The sequence below is a fragment of the Onychomys torridus genome, chromosome 13, assembly GCF_903995425.1.
Source record: "Onychomys torridus chromosome 13, mOncTor1.1, whole genome shotgun sequence".
NCBI classification, from domain to species: Eukaryota; Metazoa; Chordata; class Mammalia; order Rodentia; family Cricetidae; genus Onychomys; species Onychomys torridus.
In genome coordinates, this window is record NC_050455.1 from 51,421,136 (window position 1) to 51,438,319 (window position 17,184).

The 17,184-nt window shown below is 42.6% G+C and overlaps 1 protein-coding gene across 3 annotated transcripts in view; it reads right to left on the reverse strand.

Annotated features, from left to right (window-relative positions):
- Positions 1-17,184, reverse strand: part of Piezo2 (piezo type mechanosensitive ion channel component 2) — a 376,725-nt gene that overhangs the window by 25,038 nt on the left and 334,503 nt on the right. For 2 of the 3 annotated variants that reach the window (XM_036205319.1, XM_036205318.1), the window contains 6 exons: positions 15,693-15,752; positions 11,879-12,045; positions 9,346-9,512; positions 5,764-5,931; positions 2,943-3,353; positions 2,021-2,279 (listed from right to left, as the gene is read on the reverse strand). In XM_036205319.1, coding sequence (XP_036061212.1) covers positions 2,021-2,279; positions 2,943-3,353; positions 5,764-5,931; positions 9,346-9,512; positions 11,879-12,045; positions 15,693-15,752 — 1,232 coding nt within the window. The remainder of the gene's footprint in view (positions 1-2,020; positions 2,280-2,942; positions 3,354-5,763; positions 5,932-9,345; positions 9,513-11,878; positions 12,046-15,692; positions 15,753-17,184) is intronic. The other variant, XM_036205320.1, reaches the window with a different exon arrangement.

The following is a 17,184-nucleotide window of genomic DNA, read 5'->3' on the forward strand; positions in this document are numbered from 1 at the left end:
GAATAAGAGCAATGCTATATTATTAAAAGTATCAACTATGGTGAAGCAAAGCCATTGATGACTCCTATTGCCACCGGAATGACCGGTCATTTCTGTTTTTGAAGACGTAGTTTTTATGTTGACGTAATTATACATTTAATTATCCAGGTATTAAAATATGGAAGTTAGGACCAACTTGAATATGAATATACTTATATATTATATAAAGCTTTAATTTATAAATTTTTCTGAATTACCATGCTCTTAGGAGTGGAGACTTGGTGAGGTTTTGTTAATTTATTTTGATGTTGAGGGGACTGCTATAATGTAGTTAGACGTCATTTTTCTTTCCTTTTGTTTGTTTTTTGAGACAGGGAGTTTTAGCCTATAAACTCCAAAAGGACCATGGATTTCTTTTCCAGGTGCCCCTGCCTCTCAGAGCACTGTGATTACAGGCTTGGGCTGTCACACCTGGTTTGTATGGTGCTGAGGATGGAACCAGAACTTGTGTATGCTAGGGAAGCACTCCTCAGCTCTACACCAGAAAGGTCTGATGCATACAGCATTCACTTCCCTCCACTGTATCTCCTTCCGCATCCCTCTTTGAACCACTGAAAACAGAAAGATTTGCCCCTGCTTCTTTTATTGTGTGCAGCATGGCTCTTGGGTTTCTTCACACAGTTGACATTATACAGGGAAGCAATGTCAACTGGATCTCTCATTTACTTTACTCTGAGATAGAAAATTAGAAATCCTCACTTAAGCAAGAATATTTTCTTTTTCTTTCTTTCTTTCTTTCTTTCTTTCTTTCTTTCTTTCTTTCTTTCTTTCTTTCTTTCCTTCTTTCTTTCTTTCTTTCTTTCTTCTTTTTCGAGACAGGGTTTCTCTGTGTAGCTTTGGAGCCTGTCCTGGAACTCACTCTGTAATCCAGGCTAAGAATATTTTCAGTGCAAAAGCCATGTATCTCTTGCCCATTTCTGCCCTCTGTTGTCCCCTGTGACTGACTCACTTAGCTAAGAACAGGGATCTAAGAAACTCTCCCACACGGTGGAGTTCGGTCCACGGAATGGCACTCTCTCCTTATCAGAGTCACTCATGTATGTCCTCGAGGGATGTAATGGAAGTGATGTTCAGGAATGGTTATTTAGGCCAGATTGTGAGGGACAGGTCAATCAGAGTAATGGACATGCACTTATCTGTGAATCACTCACTCATTCTTTTAAATCACGGCTATTAAATACATACCACCAATACTTAATCCACCTAGTTTTGAGACCATTTGCTATAAAATGTTTCATCTGACCTGAATTACTCACAAACCTACGGTATTTCCAGATCGAAATGGCACATCTTTCACGAGCACTGTACTGCAAGGATTCATCACAATGTTGTTCAAAATAAACTTTCCCTCCTGAGTCTGGGAGAAACTTGGTCTTCAGCATAAATGCCACAACTCTAAACACTACAGAAGCCTGGGCACAACACCTGTGAGCCTCATCTCCCTGCCCTGGGGTGGAGTTCTCATGGGACTTTGCAATCTTCTGTATTTCACAGGAAAGATTGAAAACAAGGCCCTATGTATGTCCCTCATTTCCAACATGTCCTTCTGCCATTTAGGCTTTCAAGTGTCCGTGCTGGGATGCATGGAAAGTGACTTTAGGTTGAAAGATGCAAAATATGTGTGCCACTGCATCAGACTCTATTCAAGGTGCTTTGCCTTTTGTTTAATTCTGAGTCCGTGATTTAGACACCCACCGATACAGGACACTCTGCTTGATCTGGCAAGATTGTTATACTGACAGTGGTTAATAACCTGGGTCTCACAGGAAGGCTTCCAAAGCCCTGTCTCCAACAATTTTGCAACCTTTGATCAATTACTGAATCCCACTGAAGTGGTCTCCTTGTGTGTTTTAATTGGGAACGACACCAGAACCTGCCTCTCGTAATATGTGAGGGCTGAGAAGGTGTATAAATTGCCAACCCTAGGTCACTATTGCTAACAACTGTTAGTCTAAGTCAGCCATGCAACAGAATGGCCTACCTCAGTATAGACGATGGCCATCATCCAGAAGCGTCGGCTGGGCCTGGGGACAGACAGCATGGCCCAGAGGAAGATGAGGATGGGCAGCAGGAGAGTGATGATGGAGGCAGAGATCATATGGTTGAGGATGATCACAAAATAGCACACCATTTCTGAGCGGGCTACCAGAGTGTTGTACATGGCGTAGAACAGCAACAAGAACCGGGGCTGGTCCACATAGAATTTCTCAGATTCTTCAAGTTCATCATCATGGAACATCCTATTAGAACGAGCACAATTGGACACTTGTCTCCACCTTTTCACAATCAGTGACTTGCACTGATGATGATATCTTGGGTTGTGCATCTACCCATGCCTCCTCTGTGTATGTTTATCCATAGGAATATAATAAGGCAACCTCATACAGGTTGCTTATTCTTTGTCTAAAAACACCTGGGAAGTGTCTGAGACGTTGAAGACCTTCATATCTTGAACTATTAAATTACATAATGAAAAATCTTAGATATGGAAATTAAATTTCAATGTGCAACTAATTTTTGCCTTCTACATACCATATTCATACAGTCTAAAGATCATTTTACAGAATATTTTCCAATGGTTTTATGTAGGCACAAAGTTTAGTGGCATAGATTCATCTATCTCCTGTACTGTGTGGATGCTTTCTGAGCTCTTTTGGACTTCAGAGTATCCTGGGTTTTCAAATTAGGGATGCTCAACCTGTCTGCGACCTTATCATAGAAAGAGGTATGAATACAAATGTCACTGGATAGTTTTTGCTGAGTCAGTCATTCAAGTCACGTTGCTGTCCCAGGATTGTATGTTTAGCTTCTACATCTAGGACTTTGTGCATATGTGACTAGAGTATACATGTTTGTGATAGTTCCCAGCTAAAGCTGGAGGCCTGCTCCCTTCCTTCTCTTACTTGTTCATCAGCAGCTCGCTGGCTGTCAGCTCATGAGTCAGAGGTGGTAAGATACTTGACTCCAGCTTGTCGGTACGGCTGTCATCGGGGCTGACTACCATGTGGTTCTTGGCCCCGGAGTCATCTTGTGAGGCAAAAGACAGATGCTCAAAGCTGACAGCCTTGCTGTAGGAGGGTGGGGCCTCTACATCCCCATCATCTGTGGAGAACTGAGGCAACTCCTCATCCGGAGTGAGGCTGACCTCCTCCTCTACCCCTGCTTCATACTCTGCCGCGTACTCCTTGTCTTCTGCATCATGGAGCTCGGACTCCAGACCCTCTCCCACCTCCTCCTCAGCTTCAGCCTCCACCTCCTCAATGGTTTCTGTTGTCCCTTGGCGTGAATACAGCATGGTGCACTGGGTGGGCTCGCTGTGAGGAAAGAAGATGGGCAGAGTGCTTGTCTTAGCATTTATACCAGCTTGGAACCTGTCCCAATCCTTAGGACACCACCTCAGAACTCCCAAGTAAAAATCTCAAGCATGTGAGAAAAGGAAATGCCCCCCTTGTGTGGATCCCATGTGCTTTGTTCCTTCCAGAAATTCACTCCCGGTCTGCAGAAACTGCAAGCAGTAGCTTTCCAGATGCAAAAAAAGTGGACAGTTAGCATCGCATCCTTCCAAACCAGAGCAAGTGATACACCTTGCAAGGAGCATCCCAGTCTATGCACAGAAGTGTTTAAAACAGGATCAGTATTCACAGCCATGAGCTCCAGGTTCATTTCCAAATCAGCACACATCGAGCATAGCATACCTACCGCCATCACTCCTTAAAGAAGAGAGCATATGGAAAGGAGAAGCCATGCTTGACTGTTCCATAGGTTTTTGATCAAGACGTGGTCTACTCTCAGTCCTGCCCAAGGGACTTGCCTAGGCCCATTGAGGGTGACAGAATCCATCAGATACTGGCTGAACTCAACAAGCACATGCTTTAAAAAGTCTCCCTTCTTTTATATTGATCTATTCCTTCTTTCCTCATTCTTCGCCTCTATCTTCTTGGGATAAGCACCTTTCCCACTGAACCCTTACCTTCTCTCCTGTTCTTAGACAGTTCTCGTGAGTTCTTGGTCTTGCACACAGGGCCAGACCTATCATTGTCTCTTCCTAGGGTGGTCACCTTCTCAGCGGCTTGCTCTAGCTCACAGCTTTTTCCTATTTTCACACGCCAACATCTCTCTCCCTTCCTTTCTTTTTCCTTCCTTCCATTCATTCTTTGAATTTTTAAAAATACATCCTTCCTGTAGCTTCCTCTACATACACTTCCCTGCTTTTACAGTTTATCCTACTTCGGTTGCCCTGTGGCTTTTCTCTAGTGCTCCTCATTTCCTTTCTAGCTTTTCCCTAGCTTTCCCGGTCAAGCCCATGCAAGAAAGGTTAGAACTGAAAACAAAGCAGCCATATTGAATCCATTGCATGCTGAATCCCATAGCATGCCTTTTCTGAACTGTATGGCCCCTGAAGAGGAGACAGATATTTGGGGTCTGGTGGACACAGGAGGACGGTGTGTCAGATTCTGAAATACATGTTGCTGTCTGACTGGCATATGTGAGCAGGCAGGTCCCACAAACACAGATTCTCAAATGCAGGATACCAGTGTAGGCATGTCAACGAGTGGTGAATGATGGTTGACACACCTTCTGCGGCATCTTGTAACTCAAGAGTGCTGGGTGATCATGTAGGCGCTCAACAAGCTCAGGGCTTTGGCCCTAAGTTTGTTACCCACCATCCTCCACACCCCTCAGAAGGATCCGAGAGAGCCCTCACCAAAGCTGTGCTAAGACTTATCTCAGTAACACACAGCCTCCTAAGAAGCCATTGAACTGATCAACACTCCAGGGAGTTGGACCCACATTAGATCTAACTTCCAAAGTGCCTGTAAGTGATGATAAGCATACTCTCCAAGGTTTAGGGTCACCTGAGGGCCTTAGAGATGAGTGCACTTTCAGGACTCTTCAAAGTGGAAGGATGTAACAAGCTTGCACCTGAAAGAGGATGTCTCAGAAGTCAAAGCATATTGGCTATTCCCTAGTGGGCCATACCGCAGTGTTAACTGGATCAGAATAGAGTTGGCTTTGGCTTGGGTTATTTTTGTGCCAGGCTGAACACAGTATAGTCAGACTCCCTGGTAACAACTCTAAGATTTGTTGGGGGGTGGGGTAAGAGTTTTGCAGTTCTATGCTGATAATTTCACTTCTAACTGAATGTTGTTTTTCTGGCAGGATTTAATGAGAAAACATAAGACCAGACTAATCCTTTCCAAACAAGGCAGATGGTAGTCTATAAAGCTGATGTATGTTTCTACATAACATTTTTTTCAAAAGTCAAAGGTAAAATATATTCAATTTTCCTATTAGGATATACATGCCAAATATAGATGGATTTATTTTGCATTAACTGATAATGGCTATATTTGACAGACTTTTTCCTAATATATTGATATGCATATATTATATATACATATCTATATATATTATATATACATATCATGAAAATGAAAAGTGAAAAGTATTTGTAAAATGGAGGACAACATTTCCAATCATGGTTTTTAAGGCATGCCTAACAGACAAAACAAAGGTAGAGTTTAGTTCAGGGAGTGTTGTCTTGGAAACAATTATGTCACAGAAAGTGCTACGGTTATGCATTTTGTTAGTCATGCACATTCTTGAAATCAAAGCGAAAAAAGAAAGAAGGAAACCAGCATTCACCTCATGAACTTATGTCTGCAATGACATCCACGGGGAAGGGATAGAAGGTACGGAACAAAGCATGCACAAGTTAAGCACCTGGATGCTACACTGCCACTGTCAGCTGATGAGGAAGACATGTCCATGCTGAGCATTTTACGGAGCCTAGGCCGAGCGCGCTCGCTTGTTTTAGGAACAGAGTCTTGTCCATCTAAATCATCAAGGGTGGACTGCCTTGAGATCAGCAGGGTTGCTTCAGTGTAGCAGCTAGCAGTGCAGACAGTTACAGAAACACAGAGTTAAAACCCAGCGGCGCACCAAGTCACACAGGGACAACTGACCAACACACCGCCATGCGGCAACCACACACAAGAGCGCCACCGACAGGACGATCGTGGCAGCGGGGCTCCAGCACAGGACAGGGGAGGACCTGTTGGGCAGGACAAATAAACAGAAGAAACTGGAATTGAAAAAAAAAATTTACTGGCTAGGGATAAGCTACCCAATGGCACTCTCTGGGCAAGACACGAAGCAGTCTAAGGACAAGGCCCAGGAGTCATCTCACAAAGTTCAGATCCTTGTAGCTTTGCAGTGCATTGGTTCTTTTGTGACTGGAGAGGGTATTCTTTCTTTGGAATTGCAAGCCCAGGTCCATGGAGAACAATTCTCAACTCAATTGCATATGCCGAAATAACTGCATGCACAGTTGGTAGAAAAGATTTTAGTTTTATAACACATTCTTCAAAATGAGAGCTGGAAGCTCAGGAATGCCACCACACACCGAGTCTTCCCCCTCTTTTCTGGACTCATATTGGACTAAGCCAAACCAGATTCCTTGCATGTAGAAGAGACGCTGATCTGAGAGGTGACTAGATATCAACCAACATAAAAAATTAAAATGGTGTAAAAATAACAACAAAGGAATTCTAGCAATGCCGGACACATTTTGTCTGTTAATATTTCACTTTAACTAATTTTTACTTCAAATCATGCTTCAAGTTTGGATGGCTGTCCCTAGGGAGAGAACCCATTGACTAAATTGACTAAATCCCTCATTTCCTGGTACCCAAGGGAACAGCCATAGTGGAGCAGAACTGAGATGCTTCCACAGAAGGGGCACAGCAACTTCCAGGTGGCAGATTTCAAATGACACCCACCCTTTATATGTGGGAACCATCCTCAGAAATCAGTTAACAGCATTTGCAGCAACAGAAGCAATGGTAAGTCACACACCCGACTTTACGAGGAACTGTTAGAAATTAGCTCACCATCTGAGCCTGGATTTAAAGGATTTCCATCAAAGGAAATCTGTATTCATTTGCTAAATTCCCATTCTGATTCCATCTACTGTTGTCTTATGCGAAAATTTTGTGACATGGATGTTGGGACAGAAGCTGTAAAGGGAACAGGCCACACTGTGGTCATTCTTACTGGAGGAGGTGGCCATATGGTCACCAGACCTGTCTGCCCCAAATGTGCAGGTGTCTGAAGAATCTTCTGAGTGACATGCTACCTCTCCCCAGGGAACGGATTCCCTGAGACTTTAATGGAGATGGATTTCTGTTTGAAGACACTGGGAGTGTTGCTCAGCCACTATTAAGGGCAAATTTGTTGATTCATGAACTTCTCACAAAGTGAACTTAGCATTTCCTTTTATTTCATGTTAAAAACAAAAATGATTTCTGGCTTCTCATTTATTACAGTTTTGTAATTTTGCAAATATTTTAACATTTTTTTCTAAAAATGTGATCTATAAGTGTGATAGCTCATGACTCCCAATTTTTCTTTTCTTTTCTTTTTGGTTTTTCAAGATAGGGTTTCTCTGTGTAGCTTTGCGCCTTTCCTGGAACTCACTTGGTAGACCAGACTGGCCTCGAACTCACAGAGATCTGCCTGGCTCTGCCTCCCAAGTGCTGGGATTACAGGCGTGCGCCACCACCGCCCGGCAGCAAATATATATTTAATACATATATATGTATTTAAATGAAGTAATCTCCTATTTTAAAACTTGAGGTTTTACATATTTACATATGCATATATAATTTATGCTTGTGTGTGTGTGTGTGTGTGTGTGTGTGTGTGTGTGTGTGTGATATGTATTTGTATAAATAAAAACAAATTCTTTTTCCATATCAGTAGATTTGGATCTGTGTCAGAGGCAAATATAGTGGCTTGTTGTATTTGAATTTCTTTACTTGGTCAACTCAAAGACAATAATTCAGCAACAGATAGAAAACTATACTTCAAGGTAAGAAATTCTCTATTTAACTACTCTTTGATGAGTATGATTCTGATTTTCAGGATTTTTGTTTGGTTGGTCTTTTTCTTTTTAATATTTGGTGCTGGTGATTAAATCCTGGGCCTTGTATGGACTTGGTAAGTAAATGAACTACATCCTCAGTCCCTTTGATTTTTTTAATTTCTACTTTTGAGTTTGGTATCAATAAAGTGATATCTTTTCTACCCCCTTTCATCCAGAATGAAATGTAGCCAGTATCTGTGAAGGAAAAGTATGGTTGGCAGCCACTGTGCCTACTGGTGTATGAAGTATGAGTCTGGGGCTATCTGGAGGGTCTACTGCCCTCCCTCAGCGGGCAGAAGAAGCAACAACCTGTGTCACAGAGCCTTCTCAGATGAAACCACTCAGGGGATGACTCTTATTTCTATACACTTGTTTTAGGATTGAGTTCAGGGCCTGGCCTATCATAGGGGATTATTTTAGGTGTTATATGAAAAAATATACATAACTATTTTCAGAGTCATGGTTCTTGGCCCTATAAGAACCATGGTGCAGTTCACCCAGTCAGATGGTCCCCCTGGGCACTGCTAATTTTCTTCCTAAAATAGTGAGCTGGGATTAGCCAGCCCTATGCAATGGGCATTAGTGATTAGAACACCATGTTGCAGTGGTTCCCAGGGATTTCCTGGGTGGACAGTACACTTGCCTGGGAAGAAGGGAGAGACATCAAGAGACAGTATAACACACTGTGGTGGTCCAAAACTTGGGTTCTAAATACCAGATCCTGGGTCTGCCTTTACAGACTTAGACCACACCTTTTAGCCACTCTGTAAATGAATTTTGTCTTGGGAAAATATGGATAATAATGGCACAGAGCATTTTATATGGTTTTAAAGGATGAAACTAGGCTGACTACACCATGTACTCAATGCGCCACGACCATTAGCATTGAGTCAACTGTTGTCCTGTGAACAACTCATGCATGACCATAAACCTAGAGAAGAGGGAGGCTAACAGAATTATTTCTGAAATTTTTATTCTAAACTTTGAAGTAACAGTTCTGAGAAGGAAAAGATCGGTGATATCAGCAGAAGGTAGAAAATGCTAGAACAAAGATAGTTTGTGAAACAGCCATTTTGAAAGGCAGTAAAGACCTAGCCCTACACAAACAGTAATGAGTAACATCCAAATCTTATAAACCTCCAGACTGTGCCAGTTGTGAGGATGAGTACTTCAAGCTGTTCACTGTTGGTGTCTGCTTTTATCCAGCTCAGCCTAAACCAGGACAATAGTCCTTCAACATTGTTGTCTGGATGTGCAGGGCTAGGACACCACTCAGGTTTTTGGTTAACTTTCACTTCATGCAATCACTTCTCACATTTGCTGACATCTACCTCATTCACTTTGTCAAAAACAAACCCATTGTTTAGAAAGTAAAATACCTGGAGATACTGTCATGGGAATCTAAGCTATCCATCCTGTGAGCTGCCTGGGCCCTGGAATCAACTCCAGGGTGCTCGTCAATTGTGTCCAGTCCTGATTCTCTGGAAAGGTTCATGATGTGGTTCTGGTAGTACATGTGGATGCTTTCCCGTGTTGGGACGTTGCCCTGCAGAAAAGGGACCACAAAGCACTTGTTTGAACAATGCCAGCAGCTCTCCATATTGACAGCTCTCACACTTACACACACAGTAAGGATTGATGAGATACTAGTTAATTTAGGGACTAAAGTCAGGTCTTTTATGGCCATTAGTGTTAGTCAATATGATTAGATGGGATGGTTGATCCTCATTGCCAACGTGACTGGATTCGGAACCACTTAGGACCTACTTCTAACATGTCTCCAAGGGCATTTATACAAAGGTTTAACTGAGGAAGGTGGACCCATTGTGAATGTTGGCAATATCATTCCATGGGCTGGGGTCCTAGGCTGAATAAAAAGTGAATATAGAGGAATCCAGCTACACTGGATAGTTTTTTTTTTTTTTTATTAATCTGACACAAGATATAGTCATCATAGAGGAAGGAACCTCAATTAAGAAAATGCCTCCATAAGATCAGGCTCTAAACAAGTGTTGTCTTAATTACTGATTGGTAGAGAAGGTTCCAGCCTATTGTAAGTAGTGCCATCCCTGGGCTGGTGGTCCGGGGCTCTATACAAAAGCAGGGTGAGCAAGACAAAGGAAGCATGCCAGTCTGCAGAGCAGCACCCCTCCATGGCCTCTGCATCAGCTCCTACATCCAGGTTCCTTCCCTGCTTGAGTTCCTGCCCTGACTTCCTTGGATGGTGAACAGTGCTGTGGAAGCATAAGCCAAATAAACCCTTTCCTCCCCAAGTGGCTTTGGTCTGGTGTTTCATCACAGCATTCTTCTCTCTCTCTCAGTTTCCTGCCTGTGGATGCAAAGTGACCATACCATACTCTCCCATTGCCATGTCTTCCCCGGCATCACCAGGGCACACTATAGCCCTTCAAGCTGTAAGTCAACACTCCTTGCACCCTTAAATTGATTTGGCCAGATAGTTTACCACAACAAAAAGTAATGTAATAATACATTGGGTATAATTTTTACATGAGAAGAATTTTGCTCTACCACAGTAGTCACTTTTCCAGAAGTTGGCTCAAACTTAGTGGAGAAAATTATCAAATATGCCTTCAATTAGATTAATTTCAGCTAGGTAATTTATTTTCATTATTAATTTTTAATTTATTTTTGTATATTTTATATATTTAAAAAATTTCCCCAACCCCATTAAGGTATAAATGACAAAACTATATGTATAAAAATTCTTACCTTTAAATACAATCTAAAAACCATATATAACATTTGTGTATTTTGTTAGCTCTCCTTATATCCTACATTTTTTTTCTGGAGGTTTCAGATCAAAATTCCAAAATTAAAACTATAATCCTTTAAGGGGCACAGCAAACCTAGGAACTCCGATAGAAGAGAGGAAATGAATAAACTGGGTATAGTCCAAGGACTCCTGGTGAGCATGTGCATGTGTGTGAGTGGACGTGGGTGTGTGTGTGCACATGTGTTCACGTTGTTTATGAGCCTGGGACAGACCTCAACTCACAGAGCAAAGCGGTCATGTAACAGCTGGCCAGAAAGAAAGGATTTTACTTTAGAGTTTTAGATAAGGCTGTCTAGCTAGGTTTTTACTGATGTGCTAAACACCATGTCCAAAGGTAACTTGGTGGGAAAGAGTATTTAATCTTACAGTTTACAATGCATCACTGAAGGAAGCCAGGCAGGAGCTCAAGGCAGCCACCTGGAGGCAGGAGCTGAAGCAGAGACCACGGAGGGGTGCTGCTCACTGGCTTGCTCCCCATGGCTTCTCAGTCTTCTTTCTCACACCACCCAGGACCATCGACCCCCAGAGTGGCATCACCCTCAGTATGATGTGATGGGGCCCTCCCACATCAATCATTGATCAGGAAAATGTCGTCCTGACCTGCCTTCTGGCCTTCTGATTGAGGCGTTTTCCTCATTTGAGGTTCCTTTTCCCAAATGGCTCTGACTTATGGGGGGTGGGGGGATGACAAAACAAAACAGAATGAGCAATAGGAACAACCAAACAACTAATCAGGACACAGGCAGACAATCTGAACTCCGAATGTGCCCATGTTTGAACCCCCTTGGATGCTGACATGTTGCTAACAGGTAGAAAATTCGGCACAGGCGCTCCTGTACAGTCACAGTTAAAACACAAGCACACTTGAAGTAGTCTATGGAATTACCTTCATGCCACATAGATGATGAAACAGAAGTCAAATTGCATGTTGGTATTTGGGTTCCCTCCCCAAGGTACTCCATTATGTAGGTAAAAATATTTCAAAATCCAAACCCAAAATTTAGAAATTTGAAAGTCCTCTTGCCCCATGTATTCTGGGCTGGGATGTCCAACCCACGTGGACTTGAAAGCTCTTTGAAAGTAGCAAGTAGCAAAAGGAAGGTTGCCGACAGCATTACCTTCTTAATCTCTCGGGTCAGCATACACCTTTCAATCCTCAGAACTGTGGATATGTCGATGTGTTCCCTTGAGATGGAGTTGAGCCAAGTGGTGAAACTATCCACCGTGGCCAGGAATAGGACCCAGGTGAACTTCAGAATATTAAATATCCTCTTGATGATGTTATCTAGGCAGAAGAATCATGACACAGTTTCAAGGGCAGGGAACACAACCGCAATACCAAGAGCCGTGCTATTGCAACATTATGAGGTATACCACCCCCAGATCTGGGTTTTGCAGGATGTCCCTAATGTGGATTGGGCTCCTTCCACTGAGCTGCAGAGGGGGACTGAGGCCCAAGTACCTGTGCAGCTTTCTACACATGCAATGGCAGAACTAAGCCAGACTCAGGTGGGATTTGTCATGTTACCATAATAGGTCTTCAGGACCCCTGAAAATATCAAGTTCTGTGGGTGGTTACGTGCCTTACATATGTGAAACTCTAACTATACTCTCTATATAGAATCTCTATATACCCGCCCTCATAGTTTGAGCCATCTCTATATTACTTTTAATATTTGCCATTAGGTACACTCTATATAAGTGGTTGCTACACTGCATTATTTAGGGGAAGACAGAAAAATGGCCTATATACACTCAGTACAGATGCATTTTACCCCCCAAACATTTTGGTATGTGGTTGGATGATCCTGTGGCATATGGAATCTACACATCTAGAGGCCTGACTGGAAGAGGTTTAGTAAAAGTAGAGATTGCAATACAAAGGTTCACCTAGTGTTAACTCAAGAATAGACGGGGCCCATGCCTGTCTCATGGGGCCCTTTACTGCTTTTCTACAAGTATCTTAGGGATGATTGGCGGGACCTGTTTATTGTCTTTGCACTTATGCTTCAGCCAAACCAGCTTATCATTTGCAAAGCTCACTTCATGGGCCGCGTGTGCTCATTGCTACTGATCCATCTTCCTAACACAATTAGACGGGATTTTATGTCAACAACAAAACTCTGCACATGGGAGCCATCATCTTCAGTCAGCAGAGGCCCTGGGATGGCTGGTGTGAGTGAGTTTTGTCCTGGACTGTAGCTGTGATCTTTAGGAGATCCTAAAGAGCCATCACACAGCAGCTCAGCTCAGCTCAGGGTCCAGTTGTGTTCAAAATTTTGACAACGTGCACACACATCTCCCAGCACTCCCTAGAGGCTACGTCTAAGGCCTCTGAATACTCAGAAAGATTGGAGGGGGTTTCACAACCAGTGACCTTACCCTTTGGGAGCCTTACTCACCTTTAAAAAAGATAGGACATTTTGAACCACATGGATGACTACAGAGGACATGGTGTTGCACTAAATAAGCCGGGTGTGGAAAAACACATGCCAGATGATATCACTTACATTTGGGATCTAAACTAGTGATACTCACAGAAACAGAGAGTAGAGCCATGGTACACGGCCAAGGAAAAGGAAAGACTGGGAAGTAGTGGGTCAAGGTGAGGTTGCAGTTACATGGGGGAGTCCTACCTAGAGGTCTACAGATGACAGGGGGTGGTAATTATGTACAGGTATAATGAAATGATGTGTTAAATGCCTTACTATATACAGTGAGGAGGAATCTGAACAGAAGGACTAGATCTGTCTGCCTGCCTGTCTCAATCACTTACATAAGCTGATGGTCTCTCAATCACATGCTGGGCCCCACAGGCTCCTCGTCTGCTGGGATCAGATGTGACTACTGAGTGGCTCCCCACTAATCTCTCTGACTGAAAGGCCACAGTGTGGATTGGAGTTTGGCTTTATGATGAAGGAACACAACTGCTGTCAACCAAGTGGTCTAGGAGAAACGACAGGCTTACTTCCAGTAAAGTTTTGCTCTTTTCAAAGGGTCAAACAAGGACTGGAGCCTCCCAGTGTACGCCATCCCTGATGGGGGATGAGGTGAGGGGAGGCAGACAGCAACACGTAAGGACCAGAATCTTTTTTTTCTTTATTAAGAATTTTTTTTACTCATTTTGCATACTGACCACAGATCCCCTCTCATCTCTCCTCCCACTCCCCTCACCAAACCTACCTTGCATCCCCTCTTCCAAAAAGGTAAGGCCTCCCATGAGGAGTCAGAGAAGCCTGGTACATTCAGTTGAGGCAGGACCAGGCCCACCCCCACTGCATCAAGGCTATGCAAGGTGTCCCACCATACGTAATGGGCTCCAAAAAGCCAGCTCATGCACCAGGGACAGACCTTGATCCTATTGCTAAGGGCCCCTTAGACAGACCAAGCTACATAATTGTCTGACTTATACAGAGGGCCTAGTCCCACATAGGCTTCACAGCTGTTGGTCTAAAGTTCGTGAGTTTCCACTAGCTTGGTTCGGGGCCCGAATCTTGATGTCTGATGTCCCCATGGAAACATTTCCTGCCTATGTGGCTACCACCTCAGGACTTTTCTGGCTGTGGCCTCTCTTGGTCTTCCACAAGCCCACAAGGTGAGGAAGAACAGAGGGTCCTTTGCTGAGCAAAGTAGCAAAGGCAGAGATGAATGGCCTCATGAAGTGGGATGAAGGGTATCCACTGATACCACAGAAGAGTGATTTCAAGTGAGAGACTCCACAGATGCCTCCATTTTTCTCCACATTGCTGGTCTCCTATGTAGTTGATTATTTGCTTATTTTGTGTATGCATTATGTGTCTGTGTCCATGTGTGGAGGCCAGAAGAGGGCATCCAGTGCTCTCCTGTATCACTCCCTGTCTTCTGTGGGGGCAAGTTCTCTCCTTGAACCTAGGGCTCATGTTTTCTTGACTAGGCTGGAAGCCAGAAAGTTCTAGCAATCCCCTGGTCTCCTCCGCCAACCCTCACCTTGGAACTGGAGTTGCAGGCCTGTGCAGGATTTCTGTCTTGTTACATGGGTGCAGGGATCTGAACTCCAGACCTCATGATTACGCAACAAGACTTCCTTACCTTCACGCCATCTCTCCATCTTCCCTTATTTCCGTTTAAGGAACTCTAGGCCAAGGCTTGTGATGCCCACACTTATTTGGAGAAGACCTCCAGCTGCTTTCACAGACATAAAAGGGAGGTTTTGGCCCTGCAGGCTGAAAGGCTTAGAGCGAGAGCCCCCACTATACTCCAGCAGGACTCGGGTTTTTGACAACTTATTCTTATTTTTTCATCCATTCACAATTACTTTCTTAGAAGTAATAGTTCTTAGTTGTTCAACATTTGGTCACATTAATTACTTATTTCTATATTTGCCTTACAGTAGTTTATGGCATATTTAAAAATAGCTAACAGAAAGGGTTCTACGTGTTCTTCACACAAAGAAATGACAAATGTTGGAGATTATGGAAACATTCATCAGCCTCATGTCATGATCCTACATTGTAAATGTTTTTCAAAATGTGTAGGTGCATCACTAGTCTATCTCAGTTAAAAAGGTAAAATTTCAAAAGTTCTATTTAAAAAAGAAAGAAGAAAAATTTCAAGCTTTTTTTCGTTTGTTTGTTTGTTTTGTTTTGTTTTGTTTTCATTCATATTCTGGTGGCTTCCAGTCAGCACTGACATGCTCACCCACTGGCACATGTATCAAGGACTTTACAACCAGATAGGAACCCAACATGTCATCCAGAGGTAGAGAGGCTGGATCTGCTCTCAGGAGTCCTTCTCTGCCTCAGCAGGGATGAGGTTTCAAGGGACAGGATTGTGATTATTCAGCTTTGGTCCAGACTCACTGTTGGCTTCATTACTTTGCAGCACCCTTCCTCACCACACAGGGCAGTGCCATTTTCAAATGCTCAAAGCTCATCTCTGTCTCTCTCTGGTTACCTGGCCCATCGGACTTCTTTTTGATTGGCCCATCTTCTCGATCTTCCCATTCCACTGGACCTGTGTTATATATAATAAAAGACATTTCATTATACAGAGTCTTGTGCCATTTTTATGACTAAAGAATATTCAAAAAATTTTTTTGACAGAACACACACTTGAGAATACCAAATGCAACACTGAATAAAACAGTGACAATGGGGGGAGTTTGCCTCATTAAATATTAGAACGAAACCCCATGGGCTATGCAATGCAAAAGCATGTACCAGTGATCCAGAGCTTGACAACAGAAATGATTCGGAATGCACTCCCAAGTCATGTCTAAGTCAAGACAGGAGCCAATGGCTGACTACTGCTTATTTCTAACACAAAAGGAAGACTTTTTAAACAAGCAGGGTTTGTCATCATTGCTCATCTATGTAACTGTATGAAAATATATCTCTACTGCACAGAGTAATAAAAAATTAATTAAGATGCAAGTGAAGCCAGGAGGAAATTTAGGACAACATTGGCGTAAAACTGGAGGGCAGAGACTTTCTTCAGTGAGATGCCAGCTTTAGAAGTACCAGAATGTTTTCATATCCAACCTGTTTCCCATTGCTTAGGTAGTCATGTATCACAAACCGAATATAAGCATTGAACAATAAAGTGTGGTTATAACACACCACAGGAAGCAATATTCCTGATATACAAGCCATCCTAATTAATAATGAAAGAAGAAATATTCCAATAGATGGCAAAGGACAATTATAGCTGTATTTGGACCTTAAACCTGGAAGTATGAATTATATAGACAATACAAAGTAAACATGCCCAGTATCATTAGTTATGGATTAGACTAAATTCCACTGAAAATACAAATCATCTGTCATCTTTCAGAAAAAAAAATAATAAAAAGAGCAGTGAGGGCCTTGGTATGAAGCAATGAGAATATACCTTCTTTTATTTGACACATTGGAGTATAAATTACTAAAAGCTTGTGGGGGGGGGGAAACTATTAAAATGTATGAGGCATATCCTTTAGCCCAGTCTTCCTACTTTTGAGACTCTACTCTGTAAGAGTGCATGTTACTCTTAATCTCTACCATACTTTTAAATATATCCATGTACATAACTCCATGTGATTTTTTTGCAAGGATACCTATTAAATAGCATTGTTTGCTGTGGTAAAATCAGGAAGCAATCCTTTTGTCCATTAATGGTTAAATGATTGAATAAATTATGCATATCTGTACTATGGAACCTTTTATAGCCATTAAAAAAGCCTGGCAGTTTCATGAATAGTTAATTGGAGAAATATTCATAATACATTACTAATGAAAGTTCAAGATGCCTTTGTGCACATGGACTCAATTCTGAAAAGCTAATGAACAAATAATATGCACTTGCAGAAGGGGAGAAGGCCAATGCTCCATCTGGATGGGATGCATGTTTCCTGAAGGCTGATGTGTGTGAGTGTGTGTGTGTGTGTGTGTGTACATGCATGCGCATG